At 48.3% G+C, this 25604-nt stretch overlaps 1 protein-coding gene across 3 annotated transcripts in view; it reads left to right on the top strand.

The window, feature by feature from the left end:
* BRINP1 (BMP/retinoic acid inducible neural specific 1) overlaps positions 1 to 25604 on the top strand; it is a 90225-nt gene that overhangs the window by 27948 nt on the left and 36673 nt on the right. For 2 of the 3 annotated variants that reach the window (XM_074608362.1, XM_074608363.1), the window contains one exon: positions 1361 to 1628. In XM_074608362.1, coding sequence (XP_074464463.1) covers positions 1411 to 1628 — 218 coding nt within the window. In that variant the 5' untranslated portion in view covers positions 1361 to 1410. Of the gene's footprint in view, positions 1 to 1360; positions 1629 to 18947; positions 21940 to 25604 lie in introns of those variants that run through there. The other variant, XM_074608364.1, reaches the window with a different exon arrangement.

The following is a 25604-nucleotide window of genomic DNA, read 5'->3' as shown; positions in this document are numbered from 1 at the left end:
TGAGCAGCATCAGCAGGTCCCAGGGATGAGGAACACAACCCAACATGCCGGGCTGCTGCTGCAGCCACGTTGCGGGTAGGAAGCAGAAGGGGAGGGGGGTCCACGCCAGGCGCAGGGTGCCAGCTAAGCAAGCTGCTCACCTGCCACCAACGGAGCACGCGGCTTCGTTCGGAGAGGGGCATCGCGCCAACAGCATGACTGCGGAGGCGGATGATCTAATGGCTGAAACGCTGGAAATGGGAGTCAGGAGACGAGGGCTCTCTTCCAGCTGTATCCGCGGCTTGCTGCGTAACCTTTGGCAAGGCGTTTCACCCCTCTGTTTCCCTTCCCACTCATCATATGTCTTGCCTGTTTAGCCGTTAAACGCATCGGGGAGAGGAGCTGGCTGGTAGCAGGGCTGTCCCCAGCCATGGTTTGATGGGGGTGGTGGGGGGTGCAGCAGGACAGCCGCTCTCCCATCACGCGAGCGACAGCGTGCCCTGCACCAGGTGGCGTGAAGCATCCCCTTAAGCTCCCTAGTAAATCTCCTCCGCTGAATATGCATGTTCAGTGTGTCGCCCTGCAGAGCCTTGATCTTGGGACGAGCCTCCAGGTCCTACTGTAATGGAAACAGCAACAGACCCTGTCGTGTCCCCCCCCCACCAGACACACACCTCCCAAACACCCAGGCAGGAAAGCAGGTTGAGGTGATTTTTATCTTGCAAAGTTTGGCAGGATTTCATAGTCGTGTGTGTGCGTGCGCGTGTGTGTGCGCATGTGCGTCTGTGTGTCCGCATGTGCTCGTCACTGAAGCCCGGGTAATTATTTTGTTTTATTTCTTTTTTGGCAACACTTTAAAGTAAGAGCTGGGTCTTTATAGATTGCTCAGGTTGCATGGAGTATGGATCACAGATCATCAGAGAGACATGAAAGCAGAAGACACGTTTCTCTGGCACAGCATTAAAGGGACAATAAAGGGGTAATTGTAGCCTAGGGTGCGGCCACCTTCTGCGCCCAGCCTTCACTCGCCTTTGCGGCACTGCGGAGAACTTCACGAGGGAAATGATGGAAAAGCTGGGGTGAGGATGTCTCAGGTCAGGACCTGGTTATTTCAAAGGTGGTATATGCTCAGGAGGTTAAAGGCACCACTTAGGTACATGAATAAAACGCTGCCAAATACTCTAAGTTGTAACACAGGCAGACTGAAGTCTTTTAAAACTTGATTTTTCACGTCTGTTTTCACCCTGAGAGACAGTTGTCAAAGGATCAAAGCAATTCCCATTTTTAAACTCTCTCTTTCTCTCCCTCCTCCCTCTCCTCCCCTCCATTTCTCTCTCTCTCTCTCTCCTTCCTTCCTCCTCTTCCCTCTCTTTTTCAACAGGACTCCACAGAATGGAGCAAGAATGAGAGGAAAAAGGCAGACAGAAAAGCATGAACTGGAGGCTTGTTGAGTTCCTCTACCTCCTGTTTATATGGGACCATATACTAGTACAGCCCTCCCACCAGGACCCAGCTGCTACCAACCAACATGTCTCCAAGGAATTTGATTGGCTTATTTCAGACAGGGGGCCTTTCCACCACTCACGGAGCTACTTATCCTTTGTGGAAAGACATCGTCAAGGATTTACAACCAGATATAAAATATACAGGTATGTTGGTTTCCTACAGCACCTGTAGCTTGGCTAAGTTGTTAGGTGGTGGGAACTCAGCCAGTTCCCGTGGGCTCAAGGCTTGTAGTCAATGGGAGACGCATCATTGTCCCCATTCCACCTGGAAACGCTTCTTTGGTTCTTCGTGGTCCTCAGCTGGCAACACAAATTGCTTCAAAGACTCGTGTAGTGCTCTGATAGTGAGATGAAGGCACTGCGGTACCACGGCAATGTGCACGACATAGATGGAGATAAAAAGGGACCAAGGGTGTGGGTGGACTTCATTTGTGGTGACAGAGAAGTTCACAGGCGGGTTCACGGGTATGTTTTTCAAATCAGTGTACCTTTGGGCAGACCAGGCCTCTGTAGCAAGCTGAACTGCCAGTAGCGCAAGGTTCACGCAGGCAAGAAGAGACATAAAGATGGCAAGACACGCATCAGTACGGCAGTTCTCACACTGCTGTGCATGAGTCTTAGCTGTGTACTGCCTACCACAGACCTTGCAGATTGTCTCCCGTGTATGAGTTGAACTTGCCCCCCAGAACTGTGATCTTGGTTTAAAAGTCTTCCAATTAAAAAACGACAGAGAATAGGCAGAATTCGGATTTTCCTTTACCTTCTAGGTTTTGAAGCCTTTGTTCTGGCTTGTTTCAAGCTCTTCTTGCCAGCTGTGATATTCAGAAACACCCGTCTCTCTTTTCGTTTTAACATGAAAAGCTGGGGTGCTCATACGAGCCTCCCATTAAAGCAGCAAGCGCTTTGGAGTGAAGGGGAATAAGCCAGCGAGTGTCATGAGATTTGCACTAAACCCCAAAGAGACTGCAAAACTCTCCTAGGCATGTGCGCATTTACGTAATTATATGGTCCGGTTGTGTTTCGGAGAGACACTTGCAAACACAACCATGCAAACTGGTGGGTAGGGAAGTACTGGTGAAGATCCTACTGGCAACACGCACGCGGATGCACGCACACGGTGACCGGGGGGCGGGGGGAGCAGGGAAACCACGTGCGCGCAGGCAGCGTGCGCCCGTGGGCAGAGAGCCAAAAGCACTTGCAGAGTCACAGCGACGTGCAAGACATCACCTGTGTGCGGGGAAGAAAAATGAGTTGTGCCCGTCCGGGGGCCTCCAGGGAGTGCAGCGTCCCCTCCCCTCGCAGCAGCCCGCAGAGCAAGGGCAGGTTAGCATGGGTTGAAGGTATTGCCCTGGCTTGTCCTCTTCATTCGAAATGGCTCAGGGGGAAGACAGCCCCAAAACCTAGAAATTACGCTGCCACGCTTCCACTGAGGATGTCTCACTGTCTTTGCTTGCACAGAGGAGCAGAGAAAACATGCCTTTTTCAAAAAGACTTTCTTCCTGGTTGTGGATATCCCCAGCTCGCCTCCTGCCCTCGTGGAGACTGCAAATCTCTGCCCCACGCAACGCCCCTGGCAGTGGCTCTGCCCTTTGCTAAAGACCTATTCAGCCCTGAACGCCACCGCAGCAGTCTACAGGGGCCCTAGTGGGAGAGAAATGCATGCGATGTATGTGTTCAGACACATCTAAGAACTGTCACTGTAGGTCAGGCCAGAGATCCATCAAGCCTGGGATCCTGTCTCTAAGAATCACGGAGAAACGGGTCTGGAAGGACCTTGAGAGGTCATTTAATCCATGCCCCTTCCCCAAGGCAGACTCAGACGTACCTGTGTCACATCTGACAGAGGTTCGTGGGCAACCTCTCCTGAAAGGTTTCCCGTGACGGAGAATTCACACCCAGAGCCGGCAGCCTGCGCCACGACTTTGCTGTCCCCGCTTTTATAAAGGAGCTAAAATCTTGTTTGTATGTGAAGCCTGTGATTTCTAGTTTTATCTGCTATGGGGCGAGGAACAAACTCCCCTTTGTTTTGTAGGAGACTGGTAAGAATTTGAAGGCTTATCTTGGTTCAGGATGAACTTTACATATGGGAAGCGGAAATGGATCTGTTTTTCTCAATTTTTGCTGGCTATTGCCAAAGCACTTAGGAAAGCCACTGGTAGCATGGGGAGGACACTATGTCCTCCTTCTTCCAACGTGGGAGAAAATGGGCAGCAGAATTCTGCGTGCATGGGAGGTGTCTGAGAAGGGTCTTGCAGATGGTCATGACGCTGGAGAAGTCATTATTCACAAAAGAAAATGGAGATGAGACAAAGTCCAGTAGAAGTTGTTAAGGAGAGAGTTTAGAGAGACATGGGAAGGCTGCGAGGGCACCTAGGGAGGCATCTCATGGCCAAATACCGCGCACTAAGCTGGAGGAGGGAGCTGAGGGCTTGGGGAAATGAAGGAAAAGCTGGGGTGAGGATGTCTCAGCCGTGTGTGTCATGGTTTGAGCTGCTGGGAGCTCAGCGCTTTGGAAACACAGGCTCTGGGAGTGACTTCTGCTCCACCTGCGGTCAGCTGAGGAGGAGAGGAAACCCCATGTGCTTCGGCAGAGCAGATGGAGCCATTAGGTGGGAGGCTGGCTAGATGTTGGAGGGTTGTTTGCTTTTAATATCTGGCCCCGTTGGCAGAACCGGTCACTTAAAAATTGGGCCCATGCATTTTTTAAGGAGTATCAAAACCAGCCTAGCTCTGGTGAATTAGCGGAGCCACAACCAATTCTCGCAGTTAAGAGCTGGACTCCGAGCACACACATCCTCCAGAACATATCATTTTACTGAAACCCACAGGGGTAAAATCTCATTTTGTGGGCTCCTTAAATTGACTTCGAGAATCTGTGAAGCTGTTGGGATTTTGTCAGCTGTTTAATTCCAACACAGAAGCCTCTTTCCTCCCAAATGATGTCTCTCAATTGCTCTTTGCACTAGACTAGCCCAAGGGAGGCACATATTCTACATTAAGGATATTGCTCCTTTCCTTAGAAAAGCAGCTGATTTGGAGCATGGGAGTTTTCTGTGTAGTCTTCTCTTCCAGTGTTCCTTTTCTCTCACACTTTTTTTGGTTGGCTGGTTTGTTCTTTGTCCCTCGGTCAGACAGTTCCTTGGGGTACTTGTGACTTTGTTGGGTGAGGTTTGACCCGACAACTGCTCTTCTCCTAAGGCCAGTAGCAGCAGACCTCAAACCAGCCACAGCGACCAAGGATTTGGAGTGGATGTGAAATCGGGCGAGAGGACCTCACCCGTCCCTAATTGAAACGCTGTCGCCTCTTTAGTGGTGATTTCCCCAGTGTCTTGCTGTGCAGGAGCATGGACACAGCGCGTTAGGACCGTGTCATTTACATTGAAAACCCACCGAGATAAAGCCACTGCCAAAGCAACGCAGCAGCGTAAGGCAAAATGCAGCATTTTCTCCTTTTTACAGGTGATGCTAAAAAGGAAGCACCACCAAAATAAAACATGCAACGCTCCTCTTTCCATCAGAGCGGCCAGAAGTCTGTCAGCAGCAAGCAAAGAGCCTGTTTTAGTGAGCAAGGCTATTTTATACACTGCATAAGCAGAATCGCTGTACAACAGCAGAGCTGCCGATATCTCTTCCTAGGATGCCTGAATCCCAGCCTACCATCCTAGCATGGAACGGCAGTTCGCTGTTCCAGTCTCCAAAGGCTCATTCCCTCCTTCTGTATATTGCATTTTAGCAGATTTTAGGCCTCTTTCTTGCGAAACTTGAACCACTGATTTTCCCGGTACCCTCAGTCAAGGTTTGCACCTTGCACACGATATTAGTAGGAAGGCAAGCGAAGGGGGAGATGTTTTCTATTAAATCATGGACAGTAGGGGTAGATACAATTGCGTTAAGGAAGCACATTAATCAGCATCGATTCATACTAATAAGGCTGGTTTAGGGGGGCCTCTGGCAGGAAAATGCTGCTTTGATCATTATCTGTGCACTCTGATGCTAATGCAGATAGGATAGCAGATGCTGAGAGTGGTTTGTGGGATGTCTGAATATTCATTATCACTATCCTTGTTGTCGTTCCTAGCCATGAGAGCCTTGGGTACGAGGTTCTGCACGAAGGCTGGAAAACAGATGAAGCTCAGCTTGGCTTTGGGACTAGGGCACTGCTCAGACCAGAAAACCTTCCTGTTACCAGAATTCAGGAGTTAACAGCTTCAGTCCACTTCTTTGAAGTATATTGTTGTGTTGTCCTTTTTTTTTCTTTTTCTTTTTTTTTCTCCCAGAAACTGATTATTTAGCTACCAGGCAAAGCAAAAGAAACAGTAGACTGAGCACTGGAATACACTATGCAAATAGCCAGGCAGAAGCCCTGAAACAGCGGCATTTCGCTAACGATGCTGCGCAGCTTAAGCAAGTTCTAGAAAAAGGAATCTTTTCTAGAAAAAAAGACAACGAGGCTTTGTTGTTCGATGCCAGAAGTGAGACACGGGAGGCAAAGAGGGTCTCGTCCGGCCGGGTAGACAGGCTGGCACTGCCAGTTTTCCCACAGCAAAGGAGGGACAGGACACCCTGCCTTGGGAAGAGGGACACTCTCGGTTAGACCGGCAGAGAGGTAACGCAGGCAGCAGCTGTATTTTTGCCCTGGGCTCATGGTATGGCTGTGGGTAAGCTCGCTTCGCCATACCTCGGTTCCCTCCCCACGCCCCCGAGGATGGGAGGCGACAGCGTCTGTCTGCTCTGCGTTGCTGGGCAGACTTCATTAAAAGCTGCAAGGCGTTTGGACGTAAGGGACGGCAGCAATGTAAAGTGGATGGTCACAGAGGGCTGGAAGGGGAACGTGCATGTACAAGAAGAAATGTGGATCTTCCACGTGTGGGAGTTTAATTCCATTTTCTGAAATGACAGTAAGGACAGGGAAATCTGGCTCTCTGTGTAAGAGAGTGGGGAAACCCTGGGGTATAGAAGAGAGATCTGCTCGCCTTGCAACTTCTCCTGCAGCGGGACCGTTTAGAGGCTGCCTAATTTCATGAAACCTGCAAGTACAGAATACTTCTGAGACCTCTGCCAACTCTGGTTAAAATGCACCGACAGATTCAAAACGTAATGGGGGATGCGACAACAAAGCAGCATCCCTCCGCCTGCAGAGTGACAGGACAAAACTGATTGCTTACGTACACTCGTTACAGTAAGGTCCCTGGATGTATAAAAAGGAAATACAGCTCCTGAGACAGGAAAGGTTGTGAGTAACTGGCTGCACAAGCTAGCTGTAAAATGGTTGGGATGGCGCCTGGGGAAAAAAAGCTGATTTTCCCCTCGCCCCCTCCAAAAGTCATTTTTTCAGGAGGGCAGTGCCCGTCTGGGACAGGTCAATGGAGAGGCGAGGGGTATCTCCACCCTTGGTGGTTTCCAAGGCTGTACAAAGCCACAGCTGATGTGCTCAGAGCTGGTGATTGTCCTCCTTCGGGTGGGAGGTTGGATTAGGGACCCCCAGGGTCCCGTCTAACGAACATTTCTGTGATTTCCCTGTTTCTCCCATTCAGAGTGGACACTAAACTGGGTGCTCATAAAGGGATTTGCACTGCTGAATACATTTGGCCACGCTAGAGGTTTTTATTTAGTCCTAGAAAACCCACAAATCTGAGCAGCTATGTGCTCTCTAAACGTGTCATTCCCTCGGCAAAGAAGAAAATTATCAAGAAGCGAAGATCTTGGCTGTGCACGTAGCACGAGCTACAACTGACTTAGAAGTGCATATGCTGTTCTGCTGCTCAAATTTTCCCTTAGAGGAAAAAAAAAAATATATATATATAAAAATTTGAGAAAAAAAAATTGTTCTCAACAAAACTTTCAAAAGTTTTATGGCACCACAAATTAAAAACAATGAGCCAGATTCTCCGTGGCATAAATATGTGAAGCTGTTGACCTCAAGGAAAATTCACTGATTTATTGGGCGGAGAACCTATTCTAGTATATCCAGCATTGCCCACTGCCCCAGGACCTGCAGACGCAGCACCAGGGCTTATACGGCTGCTTGCCCGGGCTGGCTGGCCGGGACCATTGTGAGCTGTTATTATTTCTAAGGAAAAGCAGGATGTAACTCCTACCTTCAGGCACCGGACTTGGACAATCCGGCTAGTGAATGTGAAGTTTCTATGACTGTTTTTTAGCAGCTTCTCTTACAGAAGTTTTTGCCTTTCCTGACCAGACCTTCCAGGCAGGTTTCACGCAAACCCGTGATTTCCAAAACTGAGGAACTGATGTGGCAGAAAACTAATCTGGCAAAAAAAAAAAAAAAATAATGAAAAAAAAAATTAATTTTCAAGAAGATCACTTTTCCGGTCTCGTTCGTTGTACGTTCAGGTGATAGTAAAGGGACAGGACCGTGCGGATGGAGGCAGGAAGGGGACTAAGGGGACTGGCGAGACGGCTGTTTTCAGCAGCAATGTGGATTAAAGTTGTATTAAAGTGGTTGTGAAAACGCATGCTAAGTTTTGGCAGAGACAAGATCTATTAGAGCGGCTTCTACCATTTTTTTCAGTTCCTTATTCTACTCCCATCTCTCCACTCCTCATTGACTCCTTTTGCTGTCTCTCTACTGCATTGAATTTAATCTACTGGTCACTAGAGCTGTACAAATAATTGATTTTGTGGTTCACTGGTTGTCTGGAACAAAAAAATAACATTCAAAATGGGCTGATCTGAAATGGATGTTTGTTCAACTTTTCAGTAAAAAGGAAAAAGATCAAAACATTTCATTTTAGGCTCAATGAAAGGCTTAAGCTTTGCTGTTTGTTTTCATTTTATTAATCCAGTGAAAAACTTTTTTCTCTTCAATGTTTAAGGCGTAACAGTTTATCTCAAAAGACGAGGTCAACCAATGACACTTAAAAGATGTCAAAAGGGAAACATTTTTATTTTGAGTGTATTTTGTCTAGCTGTTTGCTCTTCAGCTTGCTCATTCAATTTATGTTGAATTTGCAAGTAGTTTTTATGTCCTTGAAATAGGGAAGGAGAAAAAAAACCAAAGACGGACTGTCCTTATTTTTCACTCTGAGACTTTGAAATCTTAAAATTCCCCAGGGTTCAGCCTTTGACTTTCCTTGGGTTCAGCTTTTAGCATTTTAGGATTAATAAAAATAACAATGATTTCCCCAGCACCACTGGGCAAGGGAGGCGCAGCCAAGAGGAGCAGCAGGATGGCGGCTTCGCCGTGGGCAGGCTCACGCTTGCTCAAATCGAAGCTGGATGCCGAGACCTGGGTGCTACTGACTAGAGACAAACTGCACAACCCGGGTGCGGTCCTGGCTCCTCTCTCACATCCTGGCAAGTTTTCAGTCCTGTTCTACTTGTTTGGATGCCTCAAGCATCCAAAACGGCACCGTGAAGGTTCTTCTCAAACAGCATTAAGGTGATGCTTTGCACTGGTACAAATTGATAGGCACCGTTAGGCTTTTTAATCTTTGCTTTGGCTTCTTTAGTCGTGCTGAAGTTCTGCTGACAAGGTTTTCCTATTAGGTTTTTATGCTATCTGTTTAAAGGGGACATCAACTTTTATGTTTTCCAGGCAGAGGCAAGGCTTTTTTAGGAGAGGCAACGCAGCAGTTGAAGGACAGAGGGAGCTGAGATGAAAGGAGGCTCTTGCCTCTGCGTGGAATGAGCAATGGAAATCCGTGCAGCATTGCACGGCAAAAAATACGAAATCTCCATAGTTTACATTATGCATGTAAACGAGTGATGTACATTGGTTTGTAATCAGTAAATGCCTTGTAAATAAATGTGTGTAAACCAAAAATTTAAATCTATTTCCATAGTGCATGTAAACAATGAAGCCTTCTAGTGTTCTCTTCAATGTAAATGTTAATCTGGAAATGACATTACTACGAGTTTCTGCAACTTTACAAGAGAGCCACAATTTACATTCCTGTCTCACCAGCCCTAACGCAGCCGCCTGGCAAACAGGAGCCATCCAGCGATGGGCGTAAACCAGCCGATTCCATCACGTAGCCTCTCCTTTAGCCACAACCCTCATTCTTCATGCAGTTCAGGGACCAGTGTTGTTACATTCCCTGCATAATGCGTCTCCCTGCATATGGGAAGCTTTTAATGTATTTGCATAAGCAGAATGAAGGCAGGAGAGGGGGATGGCGGGGAACGGCTCTGGCCGAGCTGTGCAGCGCTTAGTCCTGGGAGCGCTGGGCTGAGCTTGGCCCTCGTTGGGGCCGGAGGAGCAGCTGCTCTGGCTGCGTTCGGATTCAGATGGCGAGGGCTTGCGAACATCCCTGGCAGCTGCAGGGCTTGACAGAAGGACACACCTCTCCTTCTCTTTGATATCCTTGAGAACGGAGGGCAACTGGAAGGATAAATGGCGCCAGCCTTTGATGCGCTCAGAGACAGGGGAATAGAACACCTGGCCAAGCTTTGGGGAAGGGCAAACCCTCATCTCGGGGTGCCCAGGCCGTAGGGAACGGCGTGGAAGCAGCGCAGTTGATAAGTTCAGCTTCTGATAGCGTGCTTGTGGTTAGGGCAGGCCAGTTCCTCTGGAGGGAGGCGCTGCGCGTGAGCTGTGTGCCTGGCAAGGCATATCGCTAACTGGTTGCCCTGTCTGCTGACCCGGCTAAGCTCTGCGCTGGAGCGGCTGAGCGTCAGCCCAGCTCTGCAGAATCGCACGCCCAAGCGCAAAAATTCCCTTTCCGAAGCCGGAACGAAATATTTTAGCCAACGCATCCCAGAAAGCAGCATGGGCTAATATTTTTAGTCACTGAACCTTTCCGAAGAGATCCGCATCCTGCTGGGCCAGGAGGGGGCTGTCTACGCAGTCCCCTCGGAGACCTTCCTCGGTGGGGGGTGTTCCTTTCCCCTCGGCATGAAGAGTGGCGGGCTGTGCCCGGCAGCAATCCCAGGGATGCTCCCCAGCACGCCGCAGCTGCAGTGACTCTGCACGTTCCTCTCAGATTTCTTCAGACCAGCAGACTACGGTCCAGTGGCTTGGGAGCATATTTTAAAAACTAACAGGCCAAGGAGAAGCCTTCGCTCTTCATGGGGTTTTTTTTTGTGTTTTTTTTTTTTTTGGTGAGCAGACTATTAATTCTGCTTTTAAATCAGGCAGATGCTTATTTCAGCAGAGAAGCTGTTACATTTAAAAAAAAAAAAAAGTTAGATGCACAGAATAATTTTGTTCTGGCACCAGTAGCACTGGGAGATGGCATGACTGTACCTATTATAGGGGTTTTTCTATTTCTGGATCCTTCTAATGTTTCCCTTGGGTTCTAGAAAGTATTTTTTTTTCCCTTCTTTTTTGCTGATTGCCACCCACCAGCCGCTGTAAATGGAACAAGATGAGTCCCACTGGGGCAGTCGGAGACATCCAGGCTGGTTTCCCGTGTTTAACTACTAAGTGCAGGTACAGAACCCCAGGACACATCTGAAAAGAAACCCAGGCATCAGCTTTGCCTGCAGCGGGGAGGGAGAAGAGTTTGGGTCAGCCCTTTGTGCCAGGATCTCTTCTCCAGGCAGCGTGAAATCAAATATGCTCGTGTGGAGCCGGCGGTTCCTCCGTGTGCTGCAGCACACGTGCACCCGGCGAAGGAGCTGACGCAGCAAAACGGCAGCGTGGCGCAGCCTCGGCTTCTCCTCCGGAGAGCCTGGGAGGTGGTACCTGGGCTGCTCCTGGGGAATGGCAGCATTTAGGGAGTGTTCTGCTGGCAGGTCTGTGCACTCGGGATGCTGTTCATAGAATCGTTTTGGTTGGAAGAGACCTTTAAGATCATCCGGTCCAACCGTTAACCCAGCACTGCCAAGTTACCACTAACTCATGTCCCTCAGCACCACGTCTGCTCGTCTTTTAAATACCTGCAGCGATAGTGACTCCACCACCTCCCTGGGCAGCCTGTTCCAGTGCTTGATGACCCTTTCGGTGAAGAAATTTTTCCTAATATCCATCCTAAGCCTCCTCTGGCGCAACTTGAGGCCATTTCCTCTTGTCCCATCGCCTGTTCCTTGGGAGCAGAGACCGACGTCCCCTGGCTACCCCCTCCTTTCAGGGGGTTGTAGAGAGCGAGAAGGTCTCCCCTCAGCCTCCTCTTCTCCAGGCTGAACACCCCCAGCTCCCTCAGCCGCTCCTCACAAGGCTTGTGCTCCAGACCCCTCACCAGCTCCGTTGCCCTTCTCTGGTGACCAAGCCTGGAAGCTCTGTGTGATCAGACCTGATTTCACACCTGCAGCTTTCTGCCACTAACCCAGTGGCCACGAAGTATTTACAGGAACCTGCAGCGAGGTTCCCTGCCCCAGGCAGTCATTTTTGCTGGTTAAACACATCCCATCAGGTGAGAAATGCTGAGAGGGAGGGGAGAAGAGGGGTAGGGACAGGAGCTGCATCCACCGAGCTGCCTGGACTGGAGGCACTCTGCAGGGGCTTCCTCCTCCTCCTCCTCTTCCTCCCTGCCAGACTCCTCGCAGCTTCCTGGCTCTCCAACCACGCCGTTTCAACAGGACGGAGATCCTCCTCATCCTCTCCATCCTCTGCGGCGTGGGAAAGCCTCTGACCTGAAGGACAAGCCTTGAGGTCTGACAGCGGCAGCTGCGAGCGGGGCCAGGCTGGGGCGCAGCGGAGGGATGGGATTCTCTAAAGTGTCTGCTATGCTTCTAAATCAAAGCCCCGCTGACAACACAGAGCACTAAATGCCTGCCTGGGGCTCTGCTCCTACAGTCATGTGACGACATCAGAATTTAAGCTTTAATTAAGAAACGAGTGCAGGGAGGGAGGGAAGCGGCTCTAGCCCTTATGACTGCAAAAGAAAGCTTGGAAACATGACCCGAGTGCAACCAACATCTGCTTTAATGTGCAGACGGCTCCCAGCAGAGGGGTAAGCAGCCGGGAGAGGAAGACATTACATCAAATTCCCAATCAGGTCAGGCCCGCTTGTGCTTCTGCTTGCAATGAACGCATTTGCTTGGAGAAGGGAGTTTCCATAAAAGCTGTGCCATGGCAGATTACACCAAGATGCCCTCCCTTGCTGTACGTGGCTCTCGTGCAGCCTTGCAGGGCCAAATTTTACACTCACGCAGCCTCTGCGTGTGCACAGCCATCGTCTGGAGGTGGGAAGAGCCAGCCAACTGCCACTGTGTCCCTGCAGGCTGAGTTGTGCCGATGGTGCGCAGCACTTGCTAAGCAGCACCATGGAAATTCTCTGCTCTGGGATTATGTTTGCCTCCTGGAGCTCCTTAGCTCACACTGAAGGGACTCCTTTGTTACGCCCGTGTGGCCTGCAAGCCCGCAACACCTGCTGGCCCGAAAACCCACGCTGTGCTTTCTCCTGCCGTCAGTTTTAGCAAGGGCAGGGAGCAACTAGACACTTTAGAGACCAGTTAAGGAGAAGTCTCTGGATGCCCTCCATCTTCCAGGGACAGACCTTTGGCAAAGTTCATTGCAGAAGAACCTTATTTGATATCTCTCAGCAAGCATACCAGGGTCTGGAGGCTCAAATATGCTCTGATTGACTTAGTAATAGCTCTTGCATTCATCCTGACACGCTGATTCATCAGCCCCTGCTGATGTGGCTAGAGATCTTGTTGTTTCTGCGACGGAAGCGCCCCTTTGCAAGCTGCGGTTTCACGGGCTGGCGGGGACTGGCAGGTCTGCTGGAGTGCAGACTGGGCTTGAGCACGGATTTCCGTAGCTGACTGTCGCAGCGCCCTCAGGGGATTCAGCTTGGATGAGGATGCGAACGCTGACCAGTGAGGGACCATGCCACCCCACACCTACCTGGAGGTGGAAGAGAGGACATGGTGAAACCGAGCACTGTGTTGGGAGTGCAATGGCGTTTTCATTATCCCTGTGTCGCCGCCCAACCTCATTTGGCTTTTCCTCCCCTTTCTTTCAGTCTGGTCCTTTCCCGCTCAGCAAAGGAAAACCTGCCTATTGAGTATTCAGCGTTAAATATTTCGGTGTTAGCTTCCAGCTCTTGAGCAAAAACCCAGAAAGAGCATTACTTTTTACTCCCCTCCAAATGTCTGGGGCTGTCCCTGGGGAGTGCAGGCGCACAGCCCGGGTAAGGCTAATAAGAGAGTGTGGTACACAGGCAGAACCGCCTGTTGCATGGTGAAGAGCAAGCAGGAGAGGCAGGAATAAGAAAAGAAGGTTGTTAGCTCCGTCTCTGGTTAAAGCTAAATGAATAATCCCCACCAGACTAATACGTTCTCCTTGCGTTTTGTCTTCCTTCCCCCTCTTTTCCTCCCCTTACCCCCCCCCCCCCCCATTCATATGCAGACTGGGAAAGTCTCAAATTCCCCCCCTCCCACCCATAAAAGACTGCCGACTGTTTCTTGGGAGTATTTGGTATTTGAAATCCGTGCCGTACCGATTCAGCAGGCGAGTGTTGCCGACTCGCATGACGAACTGTATCTCAAGACTATTTAGTGTCTCTTCAAAGCCCCCACTTTGAGAGTCCTCTGATTATGTAAGAGTCTCAACTCAATTTTTAAAGTAAGTTTACGGCCCTCATAATTGCAGAGGAAAACTTGATAATACGACTCCTACACACTCAGAAAGCAGAAGGCAAAAAGGAAGAGGAAAAAAACCCTGAAGTTTATCAGATTTTAAAAGTCTCATGAATTTTAAAACCAATCTCTTAATTCTTTTTTGGAGCCTGACTCATGATTTTCAAACAGTTAGCAATATGGCTGTAGGGATTGTAAGGCTGGTTTGTTATCTTATTAGATAACTTACATAAAATATCCAAACCCGTGGAGACTCAGAGATTGAGTATTGCACTTCAGTACACAGCTGGAGAGAATAGTGTCTTTTCTTCTGTATAGATGCTGAGGATCTCCTCTTAATCCAGGTCTCTAGTCACTACTGCAGCATAAATATTTCCCCAAATTATATTAGTGCTAATCATATGAATGAGAATAGCCATAATATTGATCTTCATAATACTTAGGTTATTAAATTTGAGTTTGAAGGTAGTTTTGTGGGGCAATTCATAATAGTAAATCTCGTCAGCATGCATAAGCAGGGAAAACAAGCCACAGAGCAATAGCATTGCAAACCCGAAGAGAAATATATTCTGGAGTCTTCCATCCTAGCACAAGGCTGCAAAACGAACAGGCACGTGTGAATAAGTCAGCAATGGCAGAAGGGACGTTTTGCTAATCGTTTGATAATCTCAGATGAATTCAATTAATCTGAAAGGGGAAAAAAGCCTTCGGATGTTGTTCCAATGTTTCTGTGAGGTATATGCACCACCCAGGGGAACTTTATTCCCGGAACAGTTGCACACACACCAAAACAGGGATGCTCCTGTGGTAAGATGAAGGGGAATTGCCACTGTCACCCTTAAGTGGTGGCCTTGCCTTCCACATACGCGTTGACTCGGGCTGTCCACATTCCGTGTACAAGTCATGCACGCTGAAGAGGTCGGGAGCAAGCAGAGCACGTCATGCTTGTAGCTGTTCCAGAGCCTCATACCTGCCTCTGACATGACACTGATGTTTGAGGTGCATGTAGATATTGGGATGGCTGAAGCATCTTGCATGGTCTATAGTGGATTAAAGGAAATCTGAGAACACTTTCCTATGAAATGGCTCTATAATAGGGGACAGAAAAAGTCCTACCAGCTCTTCTAGCATATAAAAAGGAGGAACCAAGAGTTTGGAAGAGGCTCCAAACCTCCATGAGCATATGAACTCCACTGGTGATTGTCTCCTGTACGATTGTGGGTGAGCACCCGAAGGTGAAGACTTTATATGCAGAGCTGCTCTCTGCTGCTGGACTAGAGGTAGCCCAGCTCTCTGTCACAGTCTTGCTAGTGTTTGTACCACGGGGGTGGGATTTTCACTCGTAGTGGTGGGGATTGTGCACACCAAGGGGAGCAGGTCTGGGTACTTCTACAAGGATGGTGGAAGGCAAATGGCAGGATGGCAAAGTCTTTGCATTTTAGATGCAATAAAATTGTCTCAGTGAGCTAGAAAAATATTTTCTCCAAAGTAAGGTTTTGCCAAAATGCTTTGTTTTGTTAGTAACATAGCGTTTCGGGCTGATGAATTGGATACAAAGCATTTTTGAAGTCCTGGCCTCTCTGGTCACTAGTGACTGTGGCGAAAGAGAGTGATCTAAGAAATGAGCTATTTTGACAAAATTTTGTCTAGTGAAAACATTACAAGCTGTTCCAGATTCTTCCAGCATGGAACAAAGCCAGATTCTGCAGCCCTGAAAGTAGTTACAAAAAGGAATAATCTCCTGGACAGCTCGAGCTGCAACTGAAGTCAGAGCTCTCCCAAACGTGAGCGATTTCAGCTTTGTCTGGAGACACAAAACTGAAGCCCTTACCAATTACAGATGAGTTATCATCAGGTGCCACGGGGACAGTGCAAAGGGACTGAGTAGTAAAGGATTAGCCAGTGCACACAGAAATATTGAGCAACTCACTACTGCCTCTTATTGTGCTCATGCCAGTGGAAATCCTTCTTAGAACGGCATATTTTATTCAGTTTTTAAGAGCTCTCAATTTTTCATTTAGGAAAAGAAGTTGGAGCAGCGTCCGATCTGTAATCAATCAGTCCGCCTTTGCAGAAAAGCTCTGAGGAAGCGCTCTTGCTCTTTAGTCCTTTATCTTCTCTGTGAACTCACAGAAATTATATTTCTGAATGGGATTAGGAGTGAGGGAAAGGGAGAACTACAGCCAGGGCCATCCTCGACTGAATCTCATAGACTGCCGTCTTGCAGTAACTAGCCCTACCAAAACCGTCCCCAACCACCGAAACCGTCCCCAAGCACCACGATTCTGTCTCCAGCCAGAAGAGGCAGATGAAATTTCAGATAAGCTTGGTCCAGGCTTAAGAAAGGTATTTAAGCACTTTGTGTGGGTACTTAACTATCTAAGTGCCAAATTTCTGTAGCAGGCATTATAAAACCAGGAGCTTTTGAGCAGGATCTGTCACAATCTTAAATGAGGCCATCCATAACAGAAGCCATGGATTTATTATCCCCGGTAATAAATCACTAGAAATACGCAATGATAAAAGGAGGAATAACACACACAGCTCATCCAGGGATCTCAAAGCACTTTGCAGCCATTACGTAGGATTCCTTATAATAGCTGAGGAAAAGGCTGGGTTTTGTTTGTTTGTTTCGAATGAATAAATTAATCATTAGTAAAATATTATGCAGTTCATCAAATATATTATTCACTAGCTATTTGTCAAAATAACAGCTCAGTCATATATTATCCGAACTAAACATTTATAATGTGTGTATATCTAGTCATCAGATGATTTATTCAGGCTTTTGTGGAATGAGTTAGTTATTGACCAGTTTAAATCACTGCTCCCTTGGGAGGCAGAGACGTTTGAGGTTGTGAGCGCTTGGGGAACCCTCACCATCTTTTTTGCCGCATTGTTGTGCAGCACCTGGCACCACAAGCAGAGTCCTGCGCCTGGGCTTCTTTTTGACACCACCTCAATAAAACCAGTTTTAATTCTGTTTATCTATAGCCAATGCCTGTCTCAGGTGGGGAAATTCGATCACTGACTCAAGATCAAACTATGGTCGGAGTTCTCCATGTTCTTGCAGGATCAGCGCAGGTCCTCATCCCTTCTTAGACATCTCAACTGTTTAGTGTCTCTCCACCTCCCCAGTTGCGGAAAAAGAGGGTTTAGGAGTCCCAGCTCCCTGCTCCATGTGATAGATCCCACAATTTCGGTAACGCTGGGGAAGAACAGAGGAGCCCTTTACCAGGTCCCTCCCAGCTCTCTCTGCCATGCCAGCAAGCTGGCCTCCTCCCAAAAGCGCCTCAGCAGAGCGAAGCTACGTGACTGACACTCGCTGACTCCCCTTGTCATTCGTGACCAGCATCCCAGAAGGCTGCAGCTTCTTCCATGCCTTTATTGGTGTCAAACATCACAGCCTCTCCCCTGGGTTTTATTAGGGAAGCTGGTGCCAAATCACCCAGCTTCCTCCTACTCGATAAAAAATGTTTATAACCCAGTAAATTCTAACATATCAGCAGCTTGTTATGGAGGGAAAAGGTCACTGGGAGAGAAAGAAAAAAAAAAAAAAGGTTGCCCTTCCATCGGAAATTCTGGCTGGGTATATGCGAAGGAGTCAGCGCCAGGAAAATATCTTTTGATATGATAAAGTCTCATAATAGAAAATGTTGCTGCAATACAGGCCTCGTTTCTTCAGATAAATATTTAATATAGATCACTAAAGATTAATCGAGTACAGAAAAGAGTCTCTCCTATGGTTGGTGTAAAGAAAACATCTTCTCGTTAATTTATTATGGAGCCTGAAATGAGAAAAATCCTATAGAGAGAAATGCAGGGTACGGTTTCCATAGAGAAGCAGCGCACCGCACCAGAATTTATTTAGTGTGTGGGCAGAGGCCTTCCCAGAACCAGCTGCAGCGTGGCGTTCGCGTGATAAAAAATCCCAATGTAGGAAGAAGCCTCACAGACTCATCGTGTTTTGCTGCTCTGACTCCTGCAGATGCCAGGGTTTCCAGAAATGGTGAGACCGTAGGACCCATGGGCTCTTGAGAGCGTGCTCCTCCACCCTGGATGAAGACTGTACGATGGCATGGGTAACATCCCATGCTGCTCCTCCAGGAAAAGGGAATTCGGTCCTTTAGGAGTAAGGTGATGCCCTGAGCTCACTGCGAGGGGAGGAGCCCCCGGTCTGATCCTGAAAGCTGTTTGCTTTAGCCAAAAGTCCCCGTAAGCATCTCCAGTTTCTCCAAGGCACTGTGGCCATGTCACGCTGCGCTCCTGACTGTATTGGGCAGCAAAGAGTCCAGGGTGCTGGTGTGAGATTTCCATCTCCCACAATGCTGGGATGCATTTAGTCAGCTCCATTGGGATGGGTAAGGGACAGGACCCCTTTGCTTTCTACAACATTATCCACAGAAACCACCTTCCCAACCATTCTGCAGCATTAAGTAGGACAGTTACAGAGAATAAATCATAAATAGCAGCAGAGACAGTATGAGGGAGAAAATAAGAAAGTCACAGGCAAGGGAGGAGAGAAAAAAGACACAACTTCAGCTGAGACTGAAACGGAACAGAGTCAGTGAGATGGAGAGATACATGACGGTTGTTCCAGATGGCCAGCCCCACTGATGTGAAGCCTCTTGCACCACCAGCATCCACAACGTGTGAAGGAGGGGGGACCGATGGCTCTTAGCCGAGCAGCGGAAGTGGGCAGGAGAATCCGGCAGATCTGTCTGTGCTCAGGGATGGGGAAAATAGAGGAGCCCCCTCCTGAAATGCATGTTTTAGAGACCAGAAACAACTCTGGAGAGAGGGAGGCTGGAACATTTTTCCACCTCTCCAACAAGCCGTGTCTAGTTGTTTCTCAAAGGTGTTACTGTGTTTTCCTACTTGACCTTTTCCTGTGGACACCTTTCTGGTTTTGGGATGTTTGCGTCAAGCAGCCGACAAAACACAAGTCCACGTGTTTAGCTCTCTCCAGGGGAGGCCAGGGGAAGAAGGGTTGAATGCCACCCATCTGATCCTAATCATACTGCTCTGGGCACTGCTGGGAGGCGTTCAGGAAATGTAGCTAGGAGGAAGGTGGAAAAAAAGCATGGTTAGAAAAGGGTTGGCTTTATTTTTGTGGCGTACGCAACTCAAGAGTGTCTCTTCTGCTGCCATGCCCAGCTGATCTCGCAGGACACCATTTTTTTGGGCTGACATGGAGGAACGGTGAAAGGACGGAGAGGCTTCAGCATCTGGTATCACAACCCAAGGAATCCTCCAGGGTCACAGTGTCCCATCTCCCGCTCCGCCAGGCACGGCACTTCGCTATTTGAAGAATTACAGTCCTAAACCTCCAGGACAGTAGGGGCGGTCTCTTTGCAGACTGCATCTCCCAGGCCGGGGCTGCTCCCAGAGCCCAAGCGACAACTGAAAACCTAAATAATAATTCTCCCTAGTTCTACCACAGGCTGTTGGAATGGATACAGGTGTGACCGGATGGCAGGCTCTAGCCTGGGGCTATCCGGGGGAAAGACTAACAGATTTTTTAATAGCAGCAGGGACTGTTGCAGTCATCTAATAGAAAACTAATCTGTGCTTTGAACATTTATTTGTGGCGTGTGGCACGGATCTGATCGGGAGAATTGCGACGGCTAAACTTACCCCCAGGATAACCCTGGGGCTGATCAAGGGGCTCCTATTTTCATCTCTGCAGACACCGTGACTGCGCTGCAGCTTGGCCCCTGTCACCTTGGCAGGGGCTTTCGTCAGCCGTGTCCCTCCGACTCCCTCTGTCATGCTTCGCACTCCCGCCGCAGTCAGCCACAGATATAATCTATGGAACACAAACATGATTTTATAATAAGTTTTCTATGCCACCAGGATAAAATGCCAAACAGAATCAGAAAACAATCAGTCAGTGAAACTCGGCGCTGCTGATGAGCGCGCTGCCTGTAACGGTTCGGTGCCCAGGAAGATTGAGGCTTTAAATACAGCCACCACCTGCCCTTCCGAAGACGGGGAGAAGCGGGGCGAGGGGAGACGGGCAGCGGGGGGACGAGGCTGGGGGCCGCGGGAATACCCAGTACATCTCCTGGGGGGGAGTAAGTTCAACCAGGAGCAACATCAGAGCTGCAAAAAGACGCCTTAGCATGGAGTCGCTGCTTCTTATAACTGGGGATCGGCAAATTCGCCAGCAGCTGGGCTTTGAGAGCAACAGTGCGAGGGGCAGGGACAAACAGGTCTGCTGCAGAGACGGTATTGGAGTCCGATAAACATGCACTTATTGTGCGGGCCTCTGGGTGATGCTCTTGCACTGGGCCGTATAATCGATTCCTCCCACTGCAGGCAGTTTTAGGACTCCTCTCCCCCCCACCACAAGGTTTGTAACAGCCCCTGCCCTGGACAAGTTGTAGTTTATGTCAGGTTCTGCCTCCTGCCACAAGAATAGGGTGTGCAGGACCCTAAATCTGTGCTGCTCAGCACAACGCAACAGCTGGGGGAGAGAGGAAAAGAGAAAGGAGGGCTGGGAAGCACGAGGAGGGGAAGCGACTCCAGCAAAGAGCAGGAGAGAGAAGAAGAAGGAGTGCCTGGGCATGGCGGGGAGTGCTAAAAAAGCATCCTGCGGGGCTGAGCAGCAGCTCAGCTAATCCGGCAGCGTACCCACGTCCAGGAGAGGCTGTACCCCAAGGGATGACTACCCATGGCAACGGGGCAGGCTTTGACCTGGACCCGTCTTCCTGACGCTTGCTCGGGCACTGGGAGTTGAGAGATTTCTCGTCAGTGGTAGGAAACATTGGGACCACCTCTCTACCAGGCTGCACAGACTTATTTATTTATTTATCCCCCCCCCCCATTATTTGTAAGAGTTTGGGGGATTCGTACTGGCTTTTTTCATGTCTTCTTTAAGTACTCCAGGCTCGAGTCATATTATTGTATAACTCACAACTTCCATTTAAAAAATAAGAATAGGCTGCCTTTTAGGATTGCACAGAAAAGCCAGAAAATGTGAGTCTGTAAATCTCAAAACCCAGAAGGCAAATAAAAAGCATTGCAGATATTGTTGTTTTGTTCAGTAGATAAATATATACATATGCATGTGCTTCGAAATTCTGGGGTCCAGTTCATTATTTCTCAGCAGAGGCTCAGATGTGCAATAGCACATAATCCCTTACTCAGCCATGTGTATGGGTTTAGCTGGTGATTTTACTTTGCCCAGTGAAACGGCCATGAGGGGAGGTTTTCTCCTTAGCTTTTCTGCCGCATCTGATCCCCCCAGACTCAGTTTCCCGTTCCTTGCCTCAGAGAGATCCTGGCTTTAAACTTAGCACAAACAAAAAAGCCTCTCCTGAGAGAAAGCGGCGCAGACGAAAGGGGAAGAGCCAACCCCATGGAAGGTCCCACCCAGACTCAGCAAAGGATTCCTGAGACACAATAAAAGCACAAAGCAAAGACATAAGAGCCCTTACGGAAGAGCAAGCCCTTCACCCTCTATTTCACTCCCTACTAAACTTAAAAAAAAAGAACCCCCCCCTCTCAAAAAACAAACAAACAAATAAAAAACCAAACCAAAACAAACACCCTTGTAAGGAAGAAGAGGAAAAAAGAAAAAAAAGAAAAAAAGAAAAAGAAAGAAACAAAAAAACCAAACAAAAACCAAAAACAAAACCCAAACAAACAAAACACCAAAATAAACAAAAAAAAAAGCCAACCCTCCCCACACAGCTGACTTCTCTTTTCCCCTAAATAGGCCTTGAAAGGTGAGGGTATAAATCTTTGCAGCTGCCCCAGAAGCAGGACCCCTGTGTTTGGGGAAGAGGATTGTGCCCTTTGCTCAGCAGCAGGGCTTGGCTCCAGCCCTCTGTCCCAAACCCTGGATTTCGATGCTCAGAGACCTGCAGGGTGTTGGGGCTGGATGCTGCCTGCACTGGAGTCGAGGAGGTTTTGCATTTAAGTTCTCCAGGACCTGAGTTTTACATCTGGACCTTAGCACGTGAGTGGGTTTTTCTTTGTAGCTGAACTAAGCGATTCATGCAGACGGGTGTTTTGGGGGCTCTGTGCGCATTGCGGGGCAATTAGCAGTTTGCATGTCCTGCCCTTCTGCTGAACTCCCTCCCTCCACCACACTCTGCAGATCTTATGCCCACAGCATGTGTAAAACAACCCCTCTCAGCTATATTAGGTGTGCTTGAAGCTTGGTGAGCTAAGGAAGTGCTCTGGTGGTCCTTTTTACACTAAAACAGTCTCCTGTATCATCTGGCTATGGTATATTCATAAAATTGCAAGAATTCAGACAGACACCACCTGAAGCGGTACAGCTAGCATTGCTGGAGGCCTTAGAGGTCTTCAGCCTTCTCTCCCAGACCATCAAGCACGTTCTTCTTTGCTGATCTGAACACAACAGAGTTGGCAGTCAACGTAACCTTCCCGAAGGAAGTGGTTTGCGTTTCATTAGATTAATTTCACAGCCTTTGGGGCCCTATTACTTCGTAGAAGATAAATGCTACGGGTGTGCATTTGATCCCTCTCACTCTTGCTATAAAACAGGTCCAACCCCCTCCTTGCGGTGTGACTCCAGCTCACTCCGCTCCATGTTTGGAAGCTTGGGGCTCTTGTGTCCTCCCTGAAGGGCTGGGATTTGGGAATTTACGTGCAGTGGTGATTTGGAGACATGTACTTCTGCCCTTGCTTCTCTTCTCTGTGGTCGATGTGGGGTTGTGTTTGCACGTTGCCACTGCCACCCAAAGCACGATGGAGTACGATGCTGGGAGCAGTGTGCCCTGGGCAGGACAGTTTATTGGCGCTGGCAAAATCGGCAGTAAGTTTGGCCATGACCCCCCCATCTGATAGTGTTATGTTAATGGTTGGACTTGATGATCTTAAGGGTCTTCTCCAACATAAATCATTCTATGAATTTACCAACTTTAGTCCCTGATGGAGAAATGTTTTGTCCTGGCTCCAGCTCTGGGTTAGTTTTGTTCATGGCTGTGCTGCATGCTAGACCTCTTCCTTGGAAAAGTTGTTCATCTCTTGCTACTGTAGCTTCGCTCTCTTACAGTGAGACATTTGTTTAAAAGTGCTTTGAGATCCATGTATCAAAGTCACAAATAACAGCTAAAGGAAACATGACTCATGATTGGGAAATTGCGAAGCACATGCCTGAATAACCCAGTGCTTCAAAGCTTCGCAAACAGATCCCAGAAAACAAAAGCACTTGCATTCACGAGTCTCTGTTCCCTGGATAGGACAGGACAAAAATAAGCTTTTCCTTTATGAAATGTTGCATGAAAAGCATGGCTGTCTCTTTATTCCAGGCCCACTTTGCAGCATGCAGAAAACATTGCCTTTCTTCAAGGGTTTGTGAATTTTTATTTTATTGTAGTCTTTTTATTTCCTCCATCAAAACATGTCTGAGTTTTAAATGGCATGACTAGGAATGAAAATTAAATACATCAAAACTGATTTTTGTTGAAATGAGATTTTGGAGCAAACAGGGAATGTTCAAGGTTTTCTCACTGCTTGTGTTCAGTGTTTTTTTTACTAAAGAGGGATGTAGTCTGAGGAAATGGGTCACCTTTTTCCTAGAGAAAATTTCTTCAATTTTACCATAATTCTGAAATGTCACAGGCTTTTTGGGACAGGTTTTGGTTTTTTTTTCCCCTTAATCTTGAACAAAGCACAAATGTCTCTGATTATGGATGGCTTGAATTTTGCTGCAGCTCTACTCTGCAGCCTAATTTTTCTTAGCCCTTCACCTCTCACTTTTTTTGCCTTTTGCTAGTGATTTCAGGCCCAGATACCCTCTGAATCCTGTGCTGAGAGGGGATGGTCTCTGCATACAGCCACCGTGTAGATCCCTGCCTGCTGGATGTCACTGTTAAAATGGCAAACCTCGGCGAGTGGCCTGAACCTAACAGCAGAGCTTGGAAACCAAAGGGGTGTTGAGCCACAGCTCTTGGGGTGAAGGCGCAGAAATGGGTGTCCTGAGGAGCCGTGAGGAGGAACCACCGTTTTCTCCTAAACCGACTTGGAGGAAATAATGTCACATAACGCTATAGGAATAAAGTAGCAAGGACCAGTATGGGAGGGGAGGGTGGTTTTATTTTTATGATGACAAAACATACTTTGTTCACTTGTACTCTCATACCTCCTCCACGTACTCGTGAATGCGTCCTGCAATGGCTTGGGTAGTGAAGGATGCCAGTCCTCATCACACCTCCAGGATTATTCTGAGGTTGGTGGCCATGTCTTGGGTCTGGGTATGCTTTTAGGAGCAGACAGCGATTGGTCCCTCCGTCCTGTTTCCCTACATATTCCCTACATGCAAGCCTGGAGCACCCTCTTCCATCTGAAGGCTGTTCCCTGGTGGGGAGGGGTATGGACCCCCTTCACTTCACTTAACCCAGACAAAAGCCAGGCCTGTGGCAAGAGATCCCTGATGTAAGCAGGTGGCTTTGCCAACTGGCTGTCTTTAGGCATCCAAGCTGCCAACCCACACCCACCTTACATGATTGCTAGTGTCCCCATCAGCTGAGAATGACTCAGGGGCGAGGGGGTGGGTGAGAGGGGACAGGTTGCCCATCACTGCCTGTTCTTGCCAAGCCCACAAGTGTGGTGGCTGTGCCCAGGTGGCTCTGCCAGGGCTGCCTTGAGGGCACAGCTGGGTGTAGGAGGCAGGAGGAGCTTTGCATTTGAACATCGCTTTTTTTTTTTCCCTCCTGCAATGGTGAATTGGAGCCTTTGCCAATTAAGTGGCACAACTGACCAGGTGGGGGTGGGTGATGGCTCCATTTTCTAACAGTTCAAGTTTTGAAAGATGGTTGCATGCTGGGTTGGAGAAAATTTTGTGCTTTTTTTTTCTCAAAAAACGGGCAATCAAGGCTAAATTTCCAGTACTTGCTTTCCCAGCACTGGCAGATACCATGGTTAAGTTGCCAGTAGTGCAGCAGCCAGGTACCCTTGCCCGTAACATGGGAAATTAAGGTTCAAGTCCACATTTCTCACAGTTTTTTCATCTGAGTTAACTGTGAATCATGATAAGTAAAGAGCAAAGCTTGGGGCTGTGGTGTCACAGGCTGAGGTTATCAGCTTGCTACAGCTAAAATTAGGAAAAAAAACCCTGTAGTCCACATACCTATATCTTCAGGAAATGAAGCAAGTGCAATTTAATGAAATGACTTGTTCCAAGCTATGTTCTTGTTACAGCCTTTGATTCATGCTGTTGTGCTCGTATGAGCACTGGTAGGCAACTGTGACCCAGTCTAGAGGGTGAATTTTGGGGCAGGGCAGGCCTAGCTTGCTGAGGAGCTCCATGGAGTGAAGAGTGCTCACCATGGCTTAGCGTGGGCCAGTCTTCCCCTGGGCCGTTTGTTATCTGCTCATAAATTAAAATCTGTCTGCCTGTCTTCCATTTCAAGCTTGCTTTCAAAAGTAACAGATTTAAATACTTTCATGTACTCTATGAGGGACTTCATCAAGAGTTTAATCCTCTAACCTACTAGAGCATTCACAAATGCTTCAGTGTGAAAAGGTGTGTTTTGTTGTTAGTTGTGGGTTTTTTTCAGTTGCTACAGCACAGGACTGAACAATCTGGGGCCTTTTCCTGTCTCTACCCCGTGTTCCTATACAGCCTTAGTTAATTGTCTCACCATCCTGTGT

The sequence above is a fragment of the Larus michahellis genome, chromosome 15 (genome assembly GCF_964199755.1).
Source record: "Larus michahellis chromosome 15, bLarMic1.1, whole genome shotgun sequence".
NCBI classification, from domain to species: domain Eukaryota; kingdom Metazoa; phylum Chordata; class Aves; order Charadriiformes; family Laridae; genus Larus; species Larus michahellis.
Note: the sequence above shows the minus strand (reverse complement) of the source record. Positions and strands in the feature narration are given on the sequence as shown.